The 17,885-nt window shown below is 39.5% G+C and overlaps 1 protein-coding gene across 2 annotated transcripts in view; it reads right to left on the bottom strand.

The window, feature by feature from the left end:
- Positions 1–340: 340 nt before the first annotated feature.
- The window catches only part of CEMIP2 (cell migration inducing hyaluronidase 2), an 87,082-nt gene continuing 69,537 nt past the window's right edge, over positions 341–17,885 (bottom strand). For both annotated transcript variants that reach the window (XM_054032009.1, XM_054032007.1), the window contains exons 13-24: positions 16,308–16,439; positions 15,681–15,716; positions 14,672–14,827; positions 12,448–12,625; positions 10,563–10,778; positions 9,642–9,850; positions 8,347–8,529; positions 6,794–7,013; positions 3,501–3,599; positions 2,326–2,474; positions 1,303–1,406; positions 341–922 (exon numbers count right to left, since the gene is read on the bottom strand). In XM_054032009.1, the coding sequence (XP_053887984.1) occupies positions 726–922; positions 1,303–1,406; positions 2,326–2,474; positions 3,501–3,599; positions 6,794–7,013; positions 8,347–8,529; positions 9,642–9,850; positions 10,563–10,778; positions 12,448–12,625; positions 14,672–14,827; positions 15,681–15,716; positions 16,308–16,439 (1,879 nt within the window). In that variant the 3' untranslated portion in view covers positions 341–725. The remainder of the gene's footprint in view (positions 923–1,302; positions 1,407–2,325; positions 2,475–3,500; positions 3,600–6,793; positions 7,014–8,346; positions 8,530–9,641; positions 9,851–10,562; positions 10,779–12,447; positions 12,626–14,671; positions 14,828–15,680; positions 15,717–16,307; positions 16,440–17,885) is intronic.

Below are 17,885 nucleotides of genomic sequence, written 5' to 3'. Positions count from 1 at the left end.
GCAGATGGCTCACCCTCCTCCTCGTGGCTCTGGCCAGGGGTCTCTGCTCTACCCAAACAGGACTGGAGCCTCCCCCGCACCTTGCGCCCACAGGGATCCAGTATCCCAAGCCCTGCAGCTGCAAGGGAGCCCCCTGAGAAAATGAAAATTTAAAATGGATACAAATCAGGAGAAAAGGTTAAAAATAAAAACAGAGGCTAACAGTTGAGTTTACAACAAAACTGGTTTCTGCTGAGCCTACCCATAACTGGCCTGATTATTAAATGTGATCTCAGGAATGTGTAAAACAAACAGGAAAAAGGAAATGCAAAAATGGATTAAAATAACCAATTCAAACTGCTTAAGAGAGACAGATATTTTAATTATTTTTTTTTTAAATCCTAAGCAATCCAATACTTGCTACCAAAACTTCTCCAGGCTGATCCTTACAAGCATCCTCAATTCTCAGGCTACAAAAGTATACATATATAAAAAAAGTAACTGTTTACAGTAAATACAAACATCAGAAAAAAATCTCTGAAAAACCTATCTATACAAATAGTAATAAATTCTTTAACATTTTGTACAACTAGAAGGTGCACAGACTGGCATTCAAGCGGTCAACGTAGGCATATGTCTTTATCAAACAGTAAAATGGTTTACTTGGGATAAAAGTATAGTTTAAAATGCCATAAATTAAATAAGTTAGTTCACATTTTCTTCCAGCACTTAGTATATCTTAGTCTCTAATGTGCTCTTGAAGCTTGCTTTAAAAGTTCCACGTCTTTCCGTTTGCTAGAGCTCACTCTGGTGCAGCCATACTCTTCCATTTGTAAAGGTATAAACTTTTCTATCTGACTTAGGCCCTGCCCAGCAGGACTGGTAAATAGCTTAGCCCAGGAAGGTTTAAAGTTTCCTCTGAAGCCAAGAAAGGCTATGCTCCCTGCAATGAAACAATCCAGAGTTACAGAATCAGAAGTTAGACATGAAAGAGACACCTTTTAGATACAATTTACATGCAAATGGACATTACAACAAGATGACATAGGAGAAAATAATTCCCTTCCCCCTACCCCAGATTTCCTCATATAATAGTAAATGCAGCCATCCTCACACCCAGCCAGACACTATGGTTTTAAAAGCCATCACACCACCACTTTTGAAAGTTTTAAAACCTTAATTAGTAGTATTCCACTAACTTCTTTATTATAAAATAAATAGTTTGACATCATCTTAACTGGAAACAATTCATGGAACGCCTCAAGAATTTGACTCATCATAAGGAATTTTAAAAAAGAAAATGTATGAGAAAATTAAACAAACCCTTGTTTTGAAGATGAGCTGGTTTTGCTGTTCCCAGGGACATGAAGGCTTCCGAAATATTAAGGTTTCTTATATCACCTCTTGTGCTTAGTAAAACTATTGACCTGTACCAGAAAGAAAGTAGTAAGATGAGGAAACTAAATATTTATTATCACTGATACTTATACACTTTCCAAACTAGCTTGCTTATTAGTCCACTGTATTTGGGGCAATACTATGTAGAGAGCTGATCAAAAATGGTTGGAAATTTTTTTAAATTTTTTTTGGCTGATAAGTGTCCTGTTTTAGAAAATGAAATTGTGTGGAAAATTGTGACTTAATTAAAACTTCTATTGAAATGTTATTGGTGTTTACAAAAAGTTTGTCTAAGGAAAATTTGGTAAAAGAAAATTTATAATGCTTTCAAGTAAAAAATTCTGCAAAAATGAAAAATGGACCCATTTTGAAACCTTTTAAATTAAAATTGCAATTTCTATTTTGTGAAGTTAGCTTTTCATTTTTCAACCAGCTTTAATGTAGGCACCTTATCAAAATGGTTTTAGTGACTTTTTATTACTTTCAATATATAAAATAGAAATTAATAAATCTTCAACTTATTAACATTAAAGCACTTTTGTCAAAATTATCATGCTACAATCTCCTCAATTAGACCAAGGCTTATTCTTCCTACCAGTGTAAGCTAAACAAGGTGATTATGTAATGTTTCGTTAAAATGAATCCTTTGAAAAGGAAAGCATATTTGGGGGATTTAATCCAAATGTTTAAGTTTACCTGGTCCATTTTCTCAAATGTAGCTAAACTGTCCCTTTAAAATGTTTGTGTGCTTCTACTTACTCCCTCAATCTAAAAAGGTTTTCATAGCAATGTGAAAAGTGAGCTAGAATTGTCAGTCCACAAATATTGTTCTCTGGCAAAGGTTTGACTATCATGATAAAGCACTCCAGTGTATTTTGTACTCCAGTTCAAGTCTATATTTCATGATACATATTGTAAATAAATGGATAGGTTTACAATAGCATATACCTTTGTGGAATTCCAGTTTTTAAATATTCGTCTATGCTTTTAATGTTTGCTTGAAGAAACAATTTTTTTTCTGTCACAGTGCCAACACAGGCATCAACTACTAGGGTAAATACACCCACATCTTTGAAGGGAAACTTATTTCCATTGACCTGAAGTGAGAAAAGACATCATAAATCACTGCCTGCTTTTGCCAGCAATTTGCAAGTACAATAATCTTCTTCTGCTCCTGTCAGTTGGCCACATTTACCATAATTTGATTTATAGACACAGTAGTGTCCTTTTAAACAACCAATAATTTATCAGAGATTCTCCATTCTTCCTCTTCCAAAAAGACCTGGCTGACAGGACTTCTTCATTCCTCAGGGAGCCTTGAGAATCACCTAGCTTTTCCTCACTTCACTGTAATCACTCTCAAGGACATGAATCCTATCTCAGCCACCACCATTCTTGACAAGGAATGGAGGTAGCTCACTTGTCCTGAGACGGTGCCATTCAGAGACTCAACCATTCCCTCTGTGCACAAAAGCAGAGCATGCAGCCTCCACAGTTGATTAAGTTGTACTATATTTAACAAAGCATCTTATTGAAAATCGTTGTTAAAAATAAGCTACATAAAATCCCGTACAAGCTTGGATTTGTCATGTTACAAACACACATGCTGTTATAGTCTGCACTTCTCTGCCTAAATAATTCAGAGTTTTACTATTTCACTAACACAATATATGCATTACTCTATACGACAAATATAAATTAAAATTGCACCCTTGAGGTGCTGAGAATGCCTGCAAACCCTCACCTCCGGTATCACATACAATTCTCTCTTGGTTCCCAAGTGGAAAAATGGCAACAGACCAAGTGTTAAACAACATTACATCACCAGATTTATCACCACTGAGTTGGAGTGTAAACAAAAAATAATGACCCCTCTCTTCTAATCAGTTTTGAAGGGCTTTAACAGAACAAAATGTTGGAGGACTGGTACTATTAGGTAATAGTCTGTTAGTATAAGAGTTATTTCACTGATTTGGATTGAACCACAGTACTGAGTATTCACCAGTTCCCACTGGCTTCAGCGGAAGGATACTCAGCATGATACAAGATTGCACCAATGTGCAGCTGCCATAATTCAAACTGCTAAGGAAAAAGCAGTTAAAGGAGGCGATAAGGATACTTACAGAGATAAAAGATGGAAGACTACTTTGTAATTCTTCTTTGCTGAGTGACTGAATCTGCACAAGGAGGTAGGTTTTGTGAGGATCACTGGTAAATGCCATCTAGATGTAAAAAATAAAGTTTTAACATGTTTACACTTCCCCCGCTTTCCCAGAAAATCTGAACAGCAAGTCTTATTTTAAACACTATACAGCATACTGATAATCAACAATTATTCTGATAGACACTCTAGACTGAGAACTGGAAAAAACAAGAATAATAAATCAACAGTATCAAAATGCATGGATACTTTTAGACTGAAAGCTCTTCAGGGAAGGGGAAAAGTAAAGTGCCTCACAGATTTTGGGTGCTATTGTAATACAACTGTATATGTATGGATGAAAACCAGCACATTAATGATTCAAGTTTGAGCAATGGCACTTTGTTCTTACAGCATTTCTTGGTGTCTTGCCCCCAGGCTTGTGCTGGGCATCAGTTTCTGAGCCACTCCTGCTTTTTTTGGTAACATAGCAGAAGTATGAAGTAACATAGATGTTGGAAAAAAGGAGCAAGACAGCACTGAAGATACCAAACCTGTAGCCGTAATCTTGTAATCTTTATGATAGCGATATTCCCACTGATAGAACAGGAGTTTTTCCTGAGTAAAAATTGCAGCATTTAGACACATTAATAGTTAGCATTTGGGGGGTGATGGTAGTCTGGGGAAGAAATTGCATGACAACAAACTGGAAACTGAAAGATGACGAAGTGATGAATAAAGTAGATTCCACAAAATATCACCATAAAGCAGACTTTTAACTGTAAAAATCACATTCACAGAGAGAACAAAACCTGGCTCACTGCAGTGAAATGAGAAGGGTGACAAAAAGATCTAAGTGGCAGAAAAGAAATGGTAAAGAAAAAGTCATGAACTTATTTTTCATGTTCAGTTTTTGTCATGGGAGACAGAGAAGGAGTTATGGAACATGATAGGAAAAGTACGTTATAAGTATAGAAGCCAAGCTCTTAAAGTCTTCTCTTTGAAAGACTAGAAAGGAAAAAATCTTGAAAACATGTTACTAGAACAATGGAAGGTTAAGCAGCAACACAATGGGTTAGATCCTCAATAAGGGCCAAATTGCATCTGGTGCAAGTCAAAGGATGGGAGGGACAGCTACTAAGGGCTCCCAAGGGGCTGAAACCACAGGCAGTGTTTGGTTGTAGGGACATTCCAGCCATGCCCCTCTTCCTCTTGCTATGCCCCATTTTCCTGCTACTTCACAGAGGGAGCCTGTCTGTGGTACTGAAACCAAGTATAAGGTCAGCTCCTCTGAAGTAAACAAGGACTGGGAAAGCCCTAGAGATCAGGCTGTAACTCTCGTCATCTGTTTTATCATTAGAAAGACCTGACCCCTCAAAGAGGTGTGTGTGAAACTGGAGCAAGGCCTGATGATTTAAGCCATGGTTGTCCATAGAGCTATACCAGCGACCATGATTCTGGCAGCAGAGCTTGAGGGGTCATAAACTGCTCTTCGTGCATATCTCACTAGTGTTCTACCCTCAGTGACCACGCTCTCAGCGGTTTTCCTGTGTGTGTCTAGTAAGGAGTCAGTGCATGCTTAATTGAATACCATAATGCATAGCTATATCTGAACATGGCAGCTTGGTAATTTACCACTTGGAAGCTCAAAGAAGCAGAATAATAAATTTTCTTCCAACAGCCTCCAGCTTATGCCCCTCTCTTTCTCTATCTGAGGAAGCAGTCAGGATGCACTGTTACTTTTGCAGAGTTCCTGGGCTACAGAGACCAGCTTTGAATTAGCCAAGAGACATTACAACAAAACAACAACAAAAACTGAGTACCCTCCAAGGGTACAGGAGGCAAACAGTTAGCTCTTTTTGGTACTGGTGGTGAGGACAGAGAGATGTGTTCTTTAAGCTTTAAGTCAAGCAGTGGAGGTATAGCCAAAAGCCTTAACAGAGGGCCCCCCAGTCATGATAGGGGAAATTGACTGTCAGAGGTATGTGAAACAGCAATGTGCCAAGGTCACCTGGCACCAGAGCCTCAAACAGAGGAGAACTGCATGCCAGAGGGAGAATTAAGACTAGTAAGGAGTCTCCAAAAGTGATGTGTTTTTGGAGAAGGAAAACAATGCCCCATTTGGTGGATCAGAATGCTGCTTTTTTTCCTTCTTCCCTAAAACAGGGACACAAGAAGATTTGGAAGCTTGATTCCTCAAAGTTGATCTGTGCTGATTAGAGCATTGAGGGAATTTTTGATGGGGGCTGCAGTGCCAGACCTCAGGTGAGAGGCACAGGACCAGCAAACATGTGCTTTGAGGAGATCGTTCTTAGGCTCGACACCAAAGCTGGGGTGGCAGGGTGTGTCGTCTCATGTCTCTTTACAGAAGACCTCAGCAAAGAAGAGGGCCTGGAAATTCCTGATGGAGTGCTAGAATGATCCGGTTGAAGGCTCAAACAAGCCAAGTGCCTGTCCTTTCTCATCTGAGGAGTGAAGGCATGGTAAATTTTGCATTGGAACCCATGAGCTTCTCCCAGCAACACCAGGCATCAAGGTATGTCCCTCTCTGGCAAGGATGGCTGAAGAGGATGCCCCCGTTTTGAGTCCTCTACAAGATCCAGGTATGACATAGCATTGGAAATAACACAAGGCAAATAGCCCAACTACTCTAAGAAGATACGCCAAGTAGCTCGCAGACACAAGAGGCAGTTCCATTTAGCTCTCTGTGGCAGTGAAGGAAGTGTGTGTGTGTGTGTGTGTGTGTGTGTGTGTGTGTGTGTGTGTGTGTGTGTGTGTGTGTGTGTGTGTGTGTGTGTGTGTGTGTGTGTGTGAGAGAGAGAGAGAGAGAGAGAGAACAATGATGTCATCTTAGCATGAGAGCACTCCCTAGCAGGAATGGCTTTATTATTTACAGTTCCATAGCTTCACGCTACAGACACCAAAACCCTTAACTGAAAATGCACAGAGGCCCTTGAAGTACACCAATATTAAGGTTGAAAAACACTAGAGGGGCTGTTCCCTTTGGACTTTAAAAAAAAAAAGGATATTGGATCATTTTTACAAACCTTGGTTTTTGTAAAAGCTTTTTTTAAAAAAACAAACAATTTTGAATACCTTCAAACTGAACTGACTTGCCCCTTATGTAGTAAACAATATACACAATAGTAGAACTTTCTTCCAGGTTATATCTGCTTCTGAAGTAGTCTCACTCCTTCATGAAAACCATATTTAAGGCAATTATGTGGAAGTTAATATCTACTGGTAATTTACATACACGTTTATGAATTTTTTTACCTGAGTTGTGCCACAATTTTTACACTGTGCAGTAGTTTTGTCTGGCATTGGCTGTTGAATAGGTGGTGCTTGGTAGTACTTTGGATAAGCTTTTGTCATGCAGTTACTGATCTCTTTTGATTGAACAGTGGCCTGAATCTTGACCCTTTCACATCCCTGAGCTGAACAATAACTGTGACCGTCCCTATTGTATTTGGCTTGAAGATATAAAAACAGCAATCTAAACACAAAATAATACAAGAGATTAGAAAACTACTTGATAAAATACAGAAATTTACATAATCGAAATTTCCTCAAATGTACTGATTAGTGAACATAGGAGACCTCAGACTGCAAGCTTTTGAGGGACAGGGGAATGGTCATGTGTTTTTGTTTTCTAAATCTCCGTAAATGTACAGTCCTCTATAAATGTTCTGTAATAACTACTACAATAGGGAAATCTTGAGTGATATATATTAGAACTCTCCAACTGTTAGAGAAATCATTATGACAGGATTTGCTTGAACGGAGGGAAAAAAAAATTAGCCACCATAAATCACCACTCATCTCCCCTCCACCAACCAGTAACTTTCACACCACACATCTTAACAAATGTTCACTAAACTTGCTATCTGGCAATTAACATATCAGACATTAATCAAACAAAAACAACAGTGCTCTTATTGTACAATATGCAAAAATATGAGTGTATTTTAGAAAATAAAGAGCTTTATTGCTCTGAGTGTGCATAAAGCCCAATAAACACATCCTGACTGGAAGATTGGTATACTGATAAGCTCTACCAGCTTTTCTATAGTTGCTTGTCACTGTAGTTTCTAGATGAAAAAAGAAAACCTAAATGATATCAAAGACTACATACATCTGTTTATCTACACAATTATCTCAAACTAGTTAATAAGAGATCCAAAAAATCTTATACTAATATTCTGATTATAATAAAAAACAGGGAACAAAAACAAAATAAAAAAAACACAACATGTAAAAAAAGTATACATAGTCCCCTCCCCCCCCCAAGGAAGCTTTATTACGGTCTTCAGTGGTAACATTCACAAAAGTGCTTAAGGGACTTAGGAGCCTAAGCCCCATTTTTGAAAGTGACACGCCTAAGTGCCTAAGTCACTTTTGAAAATTTTACTCCATAGTTTAAGAAAATATGTCTGATTCCTTCTGGACCAACAGTAATTTTCTTAAACTCTGTTTAAGAGGTGAAGGGCAAACATTTACATTTGAGCCATACTAAACTAACAAAGCAGTTACTTGCCAAAAGGTACCTTTCTGTGGTATTTGAGATGCCACAGTTTTCCCCATACTTAGAATAGGAAATAACTGTGGTAGCTGTGGTATACGTTTACAAGTGCTGATCTGATGGCCACTACATTTATAATTACAAGTTATGTAGATTACTCTTCCAAACGTCTATGGTGACATGCTTAGTGTTTCTCCATAAGATTTCCCTTCTTAAGCAGCCATCAGAGCCAAGTCTTAACACTACTGAATTTGCAATTTTACTATTAAATAAAGTATCCTTTTATTATCAATCTATATACAATTACCCAGTGCTGTTGTCAAAATAAAACTTCTTCTCTGATCGATTTTTCTGCAGCTCCATCATCGAAGTTACTGATGTATAGTCCTCCACACTATAGAAAGCAGATGTCTGCTTTTGAACAACATCAAATGTTACTTGAAAAATTGTGCTTGATGGATAACAGAGTCCAACCCGAATCCAGTCATTCCTGGAAATAGAGTGAAACAAAATTGTTATAATTCATTCATTTGAGCAAGTTTCTTGTTTTTGTGGTAGTGGAAACAAATATTTTGTCAGAGAGAGTATTTTCATTTCAGTTTATTCAACAATTTCAGTTCAATAATTAATTGTTCAAAGTTAAGACACCATTTGGGAGCTGAAAAAGCAGAAAAGCTGTTTTTCTCTTGAATAAAAGCTGTATGTGAGAGGAGGAGGTCCACTAGTTCTAAAATCTTGAAGGACATTGTGACCAGAAACTAACTACAGATAATACTTCCTGTGTTTAATAAATCAGTGTTTTGATAAAAAACGTTTTGTTTTTTTCCTTATGTAGCCAGCACATTCAAGGTAGTTTTAGTTAATAAAAAAATTAAATGTTTTTGTGAATTTTTAACTTCAATTTCCATCCAAATTGAGCTTGACATGACTCAAGGGGGAGGGTGGAGGGAGACAACCAAAAAATCAATCATCCAGTTAAAAGTTAAGCATATCCGCTTAAATATAGAGTATCCTCCTGGTTAGCAAAAAGCAGCATCAAATTCAGTGTAAAGGTATATTTAATTGCAAATCAACATGTTTAAATGGATTATCAACCTATGAAAATAAATAATTTTTTTTTTTTAGAAAACTAAAAAGTACAAATGCAAAACATGAAAAAAATTATTTAAATCAAGATTTCCTGCTTGCTGATTTAAATCAGGATAAAAATTTCAGTGATTTAAGTCACGGATTTAAATCAATCCACCTTGTTTGGATGCAAATTTAATTTTCCAGTTTAACATACAGCATCTTTTTCAAGTGATTCTTAACAAGGCCAGTGATAGGTCGAACCATTTGCGGTTCTACACTGCACAGCTTCATGCAGTAATAAAGCAATAGGGCTTTTCTTTAAATACTTCTTTACAGCATTTTCTGTATAGCTATACACAGCTTTTGGCCTAGGTCTCCAGTACACATTTTGCTTTTAATATTTGCTATTTCAGATAAATCAAGTTCCATTCTTACTCGTGGTTGTAATTTTGAATGTATCCCAACTATTTTTGCAACACAGTATTCCAATGGTGTCTTTTGGATCAAAGGCAAAAATGCAAAGAAACATACCTGTTAAAGTTAATGAGATAAAGATAAGTGCTTTGGGGAGCTTGTCCATTCCAATGTATTGTATAACCCTTCTGAAGCATTATTACAGGCTGGTACTGTTGAAAGTCAGCTCGCTGGTAAATACCTCGTAGTGCCATAGGGCTGAATGGGTATTCGTCTCGTACTATGGTCATAGTAAGGTTCTGTGGGTTCCTTGTCTGGATGTACAACTTAAAAAAAAAAAAAAAAAAAAAAGCAGCATTAGACAGAAGGAGGAGAAGAGATTTGAAGTAATCTGACAATTTTTGATCAGTTTCACTAGAAACAATATATATGAGGGAAAATACAGATAAACAGTGTAAACAGAACCACTAGAAAATTAGATGTCATGCCTAGAGGCCCCAGTGAGCTTGGCACTGTGCACACAATTAAAGACAGTCGCTGTCCTGTAGAGTTTACAGCCTAAATAGACAAGGCCGACAATAATTTCCCCCATTTTACAGATAGGAAACAGAGGCACAGAGGGATTCAGTAACTTACTTAAAGTCACACACAAAGTCTGTGACAGGCTAGGAATTGATCCCAGCAGAGGGGTTTGTATTCAGAAAACTATATTTCACATTTTTAATAAATATTGTGTGAAACAGAACCACAAGTATAAGAAAACTCCCACACTTAAAAGTTTTGGCCAACAGGACTGCGGTATGCAGATGATGGCAAGTCAACTCACTGCATAAAGATTCGCTTTATTACATTTGCTATCATAATTCCCTCCCTTCCCCCAACAAGTTGTTCAGAACCATCTAGAAGGCAAAGTAAGTGCAAAATAAAATTTTTAAAACCTAAAGAGGAAGGGCATTTCATGGCTTTGATATGTTTTTCTTCAAGTCGTGTCAATATATATAAAATATAGAATACACAAAGCACTGCAACAGTTCCAACCTGTGCATAGGTCCCACTGCAAACCACACCATTCCACTGTGTAACATTAATGCATTCTGGATGTCGGATCAGGAAATTATCCATTCTACCAACGCAAGTGTCCTTGTATTCAGTCACAGAACCATCTACATCATGGAATATTGAGTTCTTGTCACCATCCAGCTCACTGTCTTCAAACCAGGGACCAGGTTTACCAAAGAAGACTTTCAGAGAAACCTGACCATAAAAGGGAAGTGAAATATTCCAATTAAGTCTCTCTCATAAAGCCACCAATTTCAGTAGTGCTACTGCATGTATACAGTTAGTAACACACTGATAAACATTTCCATGTATGCAAAGACAATCAGGAGTCTGACAAGGTTTATAAGCTGAATAACTTCTCTAACAAGGACAACATAGTCTTGCAAAACAGAATTTCATTATTTTGTAGTAGGCGTGATTTTCAGTTAACACATGAAGCCCAGACTTCTGCTAAAATGTTTCAGAATTTTATGTTAATACACCTCTACCTCGATACAACGCTGTCCTAGGGAGCCAAAAAAATCTTACTGCATTATAAGTGAAACTGTGTTATATCGAACTTGCTTTGATCCACCGGACTGCGCAGCCCCGCTCCCCCGGAGCACTGCTTTACCGTGTTATATCCGAATTAGTGTTATATCGGGTTGCGTTATATCGGGGTAGAGGTGTATTTATGACTGCAAATTTATTATTTCAGCTGCCTCAGGTCTTAAAGAATCTTGTCTCATTATTATCATTACACGTCTACAATCACTTTTTGTTCTCAAAGCAAGCATTAAAAACCCAAACCAAAACCCCATTTTTGTCTATACCGTCTCCACAGCTTAGCTCGGGTTGGGAGGCACTGGTCTTTGGTTTCATGCCTCACTATACAGTTCTGTCAGCAACTGCACAGCCTAATAGGAGTAGTTCTTCACTTTACTATGAATTCTATATTAGAATTCAATGATTTAAGTAACTCTTGTAACCAGAGTAAGCAAGCAAACAAGATAAAAAAGAAAAAAAGTTAGTTTCCAGACTAGGAGAATACATATTTGGCTATAGAGAATAGATTACTCTAAATTAATGATGTGCAAATTTCAAAAAAAGGCTGGAAGCTCTGTTCTGAATAGAAGTTTGGACTGGAAACTCATTGGGCTAGAAACCTCACACAAACAGGCACTTGTTATTTTCTGAACTTCCTGGTAAGCCAGAAATAGTACAAGAACAGCACTTCTCATGAGATTTTAAGTACAAGCATTTTTGGCTGAAATCAGGAAGTTCAAAGGCACGTGACAATGGAGGAAGTATAGTTTTCAACCTTCAAAGGTCCAATTCAGTCTTAATTGTAAGCAAAGGCAGGAGAAGCTGGTTGACATTTTATCCAAACCCATCCATCTCAATGCTAGCATGGGACAGACACCAAAAATGTAGGACATGCATATGTCCCCTAGAAGTTGCTTAATCTCACCTCCTCACCTGCCAGCCTTTTCAATGTTTCTGGAGCCTTTTTCAGCAGCCCAAAAGGTCCTTAAATGTGGCAGACTCCCCTTCTCCAAACCACAACTCCCTTGCTCAGCAGACATTACCTGGGGGACCTCAGTTTGGGCACATTCACCTGAAGAGAAGCAGGTACTTGCAGGGAAGCAGGGAAAAGGCAACCCAGGCTCCGTGGTGGCAGTCAGCACAGAAATGGGGCAGGTGGAAGCAATACCAAGAGTGCACATGTGATTCCCCTTTGTTTGAAGAAATAGGAGGACATCACCAAAATTCTCTCAAAATAAATCTCCTGCATGGGACACTGTACACAGTTCATCCTTCCCTACTCCATGAAGTCTCCCTTTTCCACCCCATCCACTGAAAATTAATTTTGCATTAAGCTTACATTTGTATCAAACTTAATGAGAGAAATGTTGTTTTTAGGTGTCAACTGCCACGGGTTTTTCAATAGGAATCCAATTGCACTGGTGTATCTATCAACAGTCGGCACAAAGTTTTTGAATGTGCATTTGGTAAGATGAATGGGTCCATCATAAATCTGAAAACCTCTGATTGGAAATGTCCTGTTAAAAACAGAATATGTTTAATACACACACACACACACACACACGGATACATGACCTGTTAGAAGTCTTGGTTCAGGGTCCCTGAGAGGCAATGCTTCCCTTCATTTAAAAGCATTAAGAATGCAGTGCTAAGACAATGGTTTGTAGAGTGGGACACTAAAGACAAATGAAGTCTTCCCTCCACTATTTACTTACAGGTAAGAACCTACTCTTCAAATTCTAGAATTAGAAAAGGGAGCCAAGCTGCCTGCAGCCCACCAAACTATCCCCCTTTGCCTCTCCCTCCTAGGATGCTGTGGGACCCCTACAGCAGAAGTGCCCAATTGGGAGTCCCATGTGCTTGGGCAGGCAGGGAGCCTCAGGCTTCCAGACCATCTTAAACTTCTCAGATGACTCACCAGCATAGAGCTACCCTAAGCTGAATCTGCCCTACGCCTTCTCCCTTCTTATGTGAGGCAAGGGGTGCTATCTGGCAGTGGGTGAATGAGTTTCCCAAGGCAAGCCGCTGGGGAGGTGGAGCTTGTCTGACACAGGGAGGGGAGTTGGAGCCGGGGGAGGGGTGCCTCAATAGGCACCGACTCCGTCAGTGCTTCAGGGCTGGAGCACCCACAGAGAAAAATTTGTGGGTGCTGCTCAGAACCCACTGGCAGCCAAGCTCCCTCCACACCTTTCACCTGCCGGTGGCTCCACTGACCAACAGCTGTTTCGTGGCATGCAGGAAGCTCTGGGAGGGAGGGGGAAGAGCGGGAATGGGGCACACTCAGGGGAAGAGAAGGGGAAGAGATAGGATGGGGGAGGATGGGGGGCAGGAAAGGCGGGGCAGGGACATGGTGGAAGGGGAGGAGCAACCCCTGGCTAAAGGGAAAAATCAGCGCTTAGGGGCGTCCCTCCCCTGGTTGCAGCAGGTCCCAGCAGTTGGGTTCCCTGAGCGCCTGTGCAGCGCTAAATAGGCTGCTGCGTGGCCACATAGCTTATAGGGAACTTAGGTCCAGAGGTCCCCAATATTTAGGGAAGAACTGGAAGGACCTTGGCCAACTGAGGTCCTATAAGATCGTGTTCTCATTGTGAACAAAAGGAGTGTGATGAACTTGAAACCCCTGGGTGGGTTTTGAAGAATTAATCACGTGACGGAGCCTAGGTTAGAGTTGGGGTGATCTCTGGTAAGCTTATTTGCATACATGTATGTTTTTTTGTTGTTGTTGTTGTTAAGGTTCCCTCTGTAGTGCTTTTATCTTAAGAAACAAATATGCTTGCTTAGAAAGAACTGTACAATAGCTAAATCACTGGGGCTGATTATTAGTCTCTGATATTAAAGCAAGCAGGTGTGCTTAAGCAGACTGGCTTTTGCTGGGAAAAACAGTGACGGCAAGGAACTGTTCAGCCTAGAAATACTCCAGTCAGAAGGGAGAGAGGAGTGGGTCTCCACGCAAGAGAGGAGACGACTGGGGAGCTGGAAGCCTCAGAGTGGGCACCATGAAGGCCCATAGAGGGAGAATACAGGTGCAGTTTCCCTAGACTGTGACACTGTTAAACTGACCATTCAGGAGACTGAAGTCCTCTTATTCATCAAATACTGGGCAATATCAGTGAAAGATTTCCTACACTGCTATGTTAACGTGCCTTAATTGTGCCCCTGGAAGGACTATTCCTACATCTGAGAGGATCTACGGAGGGTCAATAAAGGTGCAAATTAGCACCAACTGTGGTAATAGTTTTTGGGATGTGAACACCTGTTCACTGGAAACAGGACTGAGATGGTCAAACTAATTTGATATAACCTACCCACCTTCCATCAGACTAACAGTTTTCAGTCACTACTATTCTCAGCTGGATTCAAACTGCCAGCCTAGAAGTAGAAGGTAGTACATTCTGTCATCAAGTCCCCAAACCATGCAGATCCCCTTGTAGCCATGTTCTATCTTGGAGTGTTTTTTTATTCCATGCAATGTAATACTAGTTCTAAATTTATAGTGCTATTTTCAATCAAACAGAAAAAGTAAATTTTGGAAAAAGCAACTTTGTTTTGCCCACTGAAACACTTACCGATTTCTAGGCAGAGTGCGATTTTTATTGTCTATTCCTCCAGTTCCTGAGTATTTGTTTTGGCCACCGTGAAAGCCATAATTCCTGCTCTCGCCAACAAACAAAGATTCTGATACTTCCTGGCTGGAGCCTTCATCTTTTGGGAAGCTTCCGTCACTATCAAAATGAAGTTCAAGATTACTGATATGGTATTACAGCAAACAGGAAAGTTATATTGTTCTGAAATAAAAAGACATCCTACAAGTTCTAAAGATTGTTTATCTTTATCTAAGCAAAGGAGGCTAAGCCTTTTGTTTAGAAGTGTATTGCAATATACAATTTAATCCCTGCTTTTCAAAAGCCCTAGCCTTAAAAAAAAATTAAAAACAACTGTATGTGCATTAAATCAATTAATTGTAAGTATTACATTTTCTTGTTCCCCTTGACTTCCAGTCCACTCTTTAAAACTTGTATTTTCAGTATTAAGAACATTTTAATTATACAAGGTGAAAAGGAGGTTGGCAGTGATTCTCAAACTTTTGTACTGGTGACCCCTTTGAGATAGCAAGCCTCTGAGTGCGACTCCCCCTTATAAATTAAAAACACATTTTTATATATTTAACACCATTATAAATGCTGGAGATGAAGCGGGGTTTGGGGTGGAGGCTGACAGCTCACAACCCCCCATGTAATAACCCCGTGACCCCCTCAGAGGTCCCAACCCCCTGTTTGAGAACACCTGTTGTACACTTTCCTAGAGTTCTGGTCATGTCATCTAATTATCTAGTATCATGACTCGATGTATCAGAGCTCCAGCAGAAGCAGACTCCAAGTCAAAAGTGGTGAGACATTCCCCTTATGTAAACCCTCTTGGCCTTCTTATTGTCATTTTCACATTTCTAATATTTTTAGATTTGGGTTTCTAAATAGCCCCAGTATCACATCTACTACTTATTCTTTGACATATACTGTGAAAAATTAAGCTAGGAAAACGGAACATAGCGATGAAATCCAGTACAAAAATACTCACCTGGCAAAAGTTAAACCTATTCCATTGTCAGCAAACCTACAAGAGAAAATTATTTTTGAATACAGTGAATTTCAAATCATGTACAATACAATACTTTAATGTTCATGAAATGTGTATTTTTATTTTAGTTTCTCAAAGGATCAGAGCACAGATTCACTTCAAACTGAATCGAATCTTAATCTGTGTATGAAATGAAAATCACCATAGCTATTATACTTAGAGATTTCTGGTATTTTAAAATCAGTATAACTGTTTCTATATGGTTTTGTTTAGTGGCAATACGATAGCTTTAGAGAAACCTCAACTATACTAAAAGTCAAAAGATTAAAAGTACTTTCTATGGTCTCTTAATTTTTGGACTTAAATTTTCTCTATCATGCCATTTTAAATCCTTGTTTGCTTCCCATTTAAATGAAATTCCCATGTAATCTTGCATGGACTTTGTTTCAGCCCATTAGTGGAATGAGACAAACAGCTTCACTGGTTTAGCTCTGACATTCTCTCTCATAACCCTACTTTAATATAGGCTTTTCCAGACTTTACAACTCACAATTCTACTAGCTTTTATACCGTTGTCCAAGAGAATGTCTTTTTATAGCAGGCAGAGCTTTGTTCTTGGATACCTACCCAGAGTTCCGAATGATGATGTCCCCTCCTCTGACCCAAGACCCATGATCATTGTTTTTAAAAGCAATTAGTCTGTCAATCAGAGCAGCAACTCGGGGTTTTTCAGGGTCGGCATCTTGATGAGGTCGAAACCTTACAAAGGGAGGAAAAAAAGAAAAAAAAAAAAAAAAAACCACACCTGAAAGGAAGGTATCTGATTTATGCTCTGTGCACACATACACTGTTGTGTTATATACCAAGATATAAACACTTGCACTCACTGGACTGGCAAAATCAGCTCCTGCAACATGCTGGAGGCAAAAAAGCCCACACTGAAAGATGACAGACTAGAACCCTAATTTCACTGTGAGTGCCCCCACAATTCTCCATTCCCACAACAGTGTCTTCAGAGATCTGACCATCCTATTCTTGGGAAGAAGCAATAACAGAGACGGAGCATTACACTTCTCTTCCTTTCCCAGAAGGGCTAGGATATCTCCCACTATGGATTCCCATCCTACTCTTCCTGAGCTGCGACTTCCTGTTCCCCGACTCCTTTGTCCCACAACTTGAGTCTCATCCTCTTCTTCTTTCTTGCCTTCTCTTGTGTCTTTCTTCCCTCCCCTTCTCCTTAAAGCATTAATATGAGGATATGGAGAGAGAGGAGGAAAATTGACACTGCCACTGAAAGGGCATGTGGGGCTTTGGTTGCACTAGACAGAAGGCTGGAGGAATGGGTGCTGACTGCTCCCTCCTAGACCTCTCAAGTGCACCTAATTTTGTGGAGTGCTCTTCATTGGGGTAGGACAAATGTTTCTCGGCTCCTCCATACCTGCTGCCCAGCTGGTCCCACATAGTGGCAGCTGCAGCCTATTTTTGACTCCGTGTAGCAGTGTACTACAAACACAAAAGCAACAGGGAGGATGGAAGAAATAGCCTGGGTACAGGCTGGGGGTGATGCCAGTTGGGGAACCCATGAGAGCCCCAGGGGCATTAAGGCATATTCGGTTTCCCTGTTTTAAGCTAACTGGGAAAGTGGAAAATAATTCATACCCACTCTGTATTTTTATTGATTTGAACACAAAAGTCACTAGGCAGAATCAAAAGGTAAAGGTACATTTGTTGAAGGGTGAAAACCCACAAAATAACTGCTATGAAACTTGGTCCAATCCTACACAGTAGGGAGCTCTCTGCACCACATTTACGGTTTAGGAAGTTGAAAGACATTATACCTTCCTCTCCTGCCTGCCTCAGCCACTCCTCTCTACTCTGCCCCCAGAGGCATCAGTAGCAGAGAAGGGACAGAGAAGGAAGCAGTTCACAGCTGGCCTACTTCTGCCCACTCAGTGATCCAGAGCGGGGAGGAACCTTGTTTAAAAAATAAAATTTTCTGACAGCAAATTGACTTCTGCTGGGACAAGAACATCTGGGCCTGAATTTAAGAACTATGGATGGCTGACCAGTCTGACACACTAATCATGTCACTGTACATCAGTTCAGACAACAATGAAATGTATGAAGATTAGCTAAAAGTCTTTTCTGCAGATTCATCTGGGAAAATCTGTTGTAGTATATTATATAAAGTAACTTTATTGTAAA

This window comes from Malaclemys terrapin, chromosome 6 (genome assembly GCF_027887155.1).
Source record: "Malaclemys terrapin pileata isolate rMalTer1 chromosome 6, rMalTer1.hap1, whole genome shotgun sequence".
NCBI classification, from domain to species: domain Eukaryota; kingdom Metazoa; phylum Chordata; order Testudines; family Emydidae; genus Malaclemys; species Malaclemys terrapin.
Note: the sequence above shows the minus strand (reverse complement) of the source record. Positions and strands in the feature narration are given on the sequence as shown.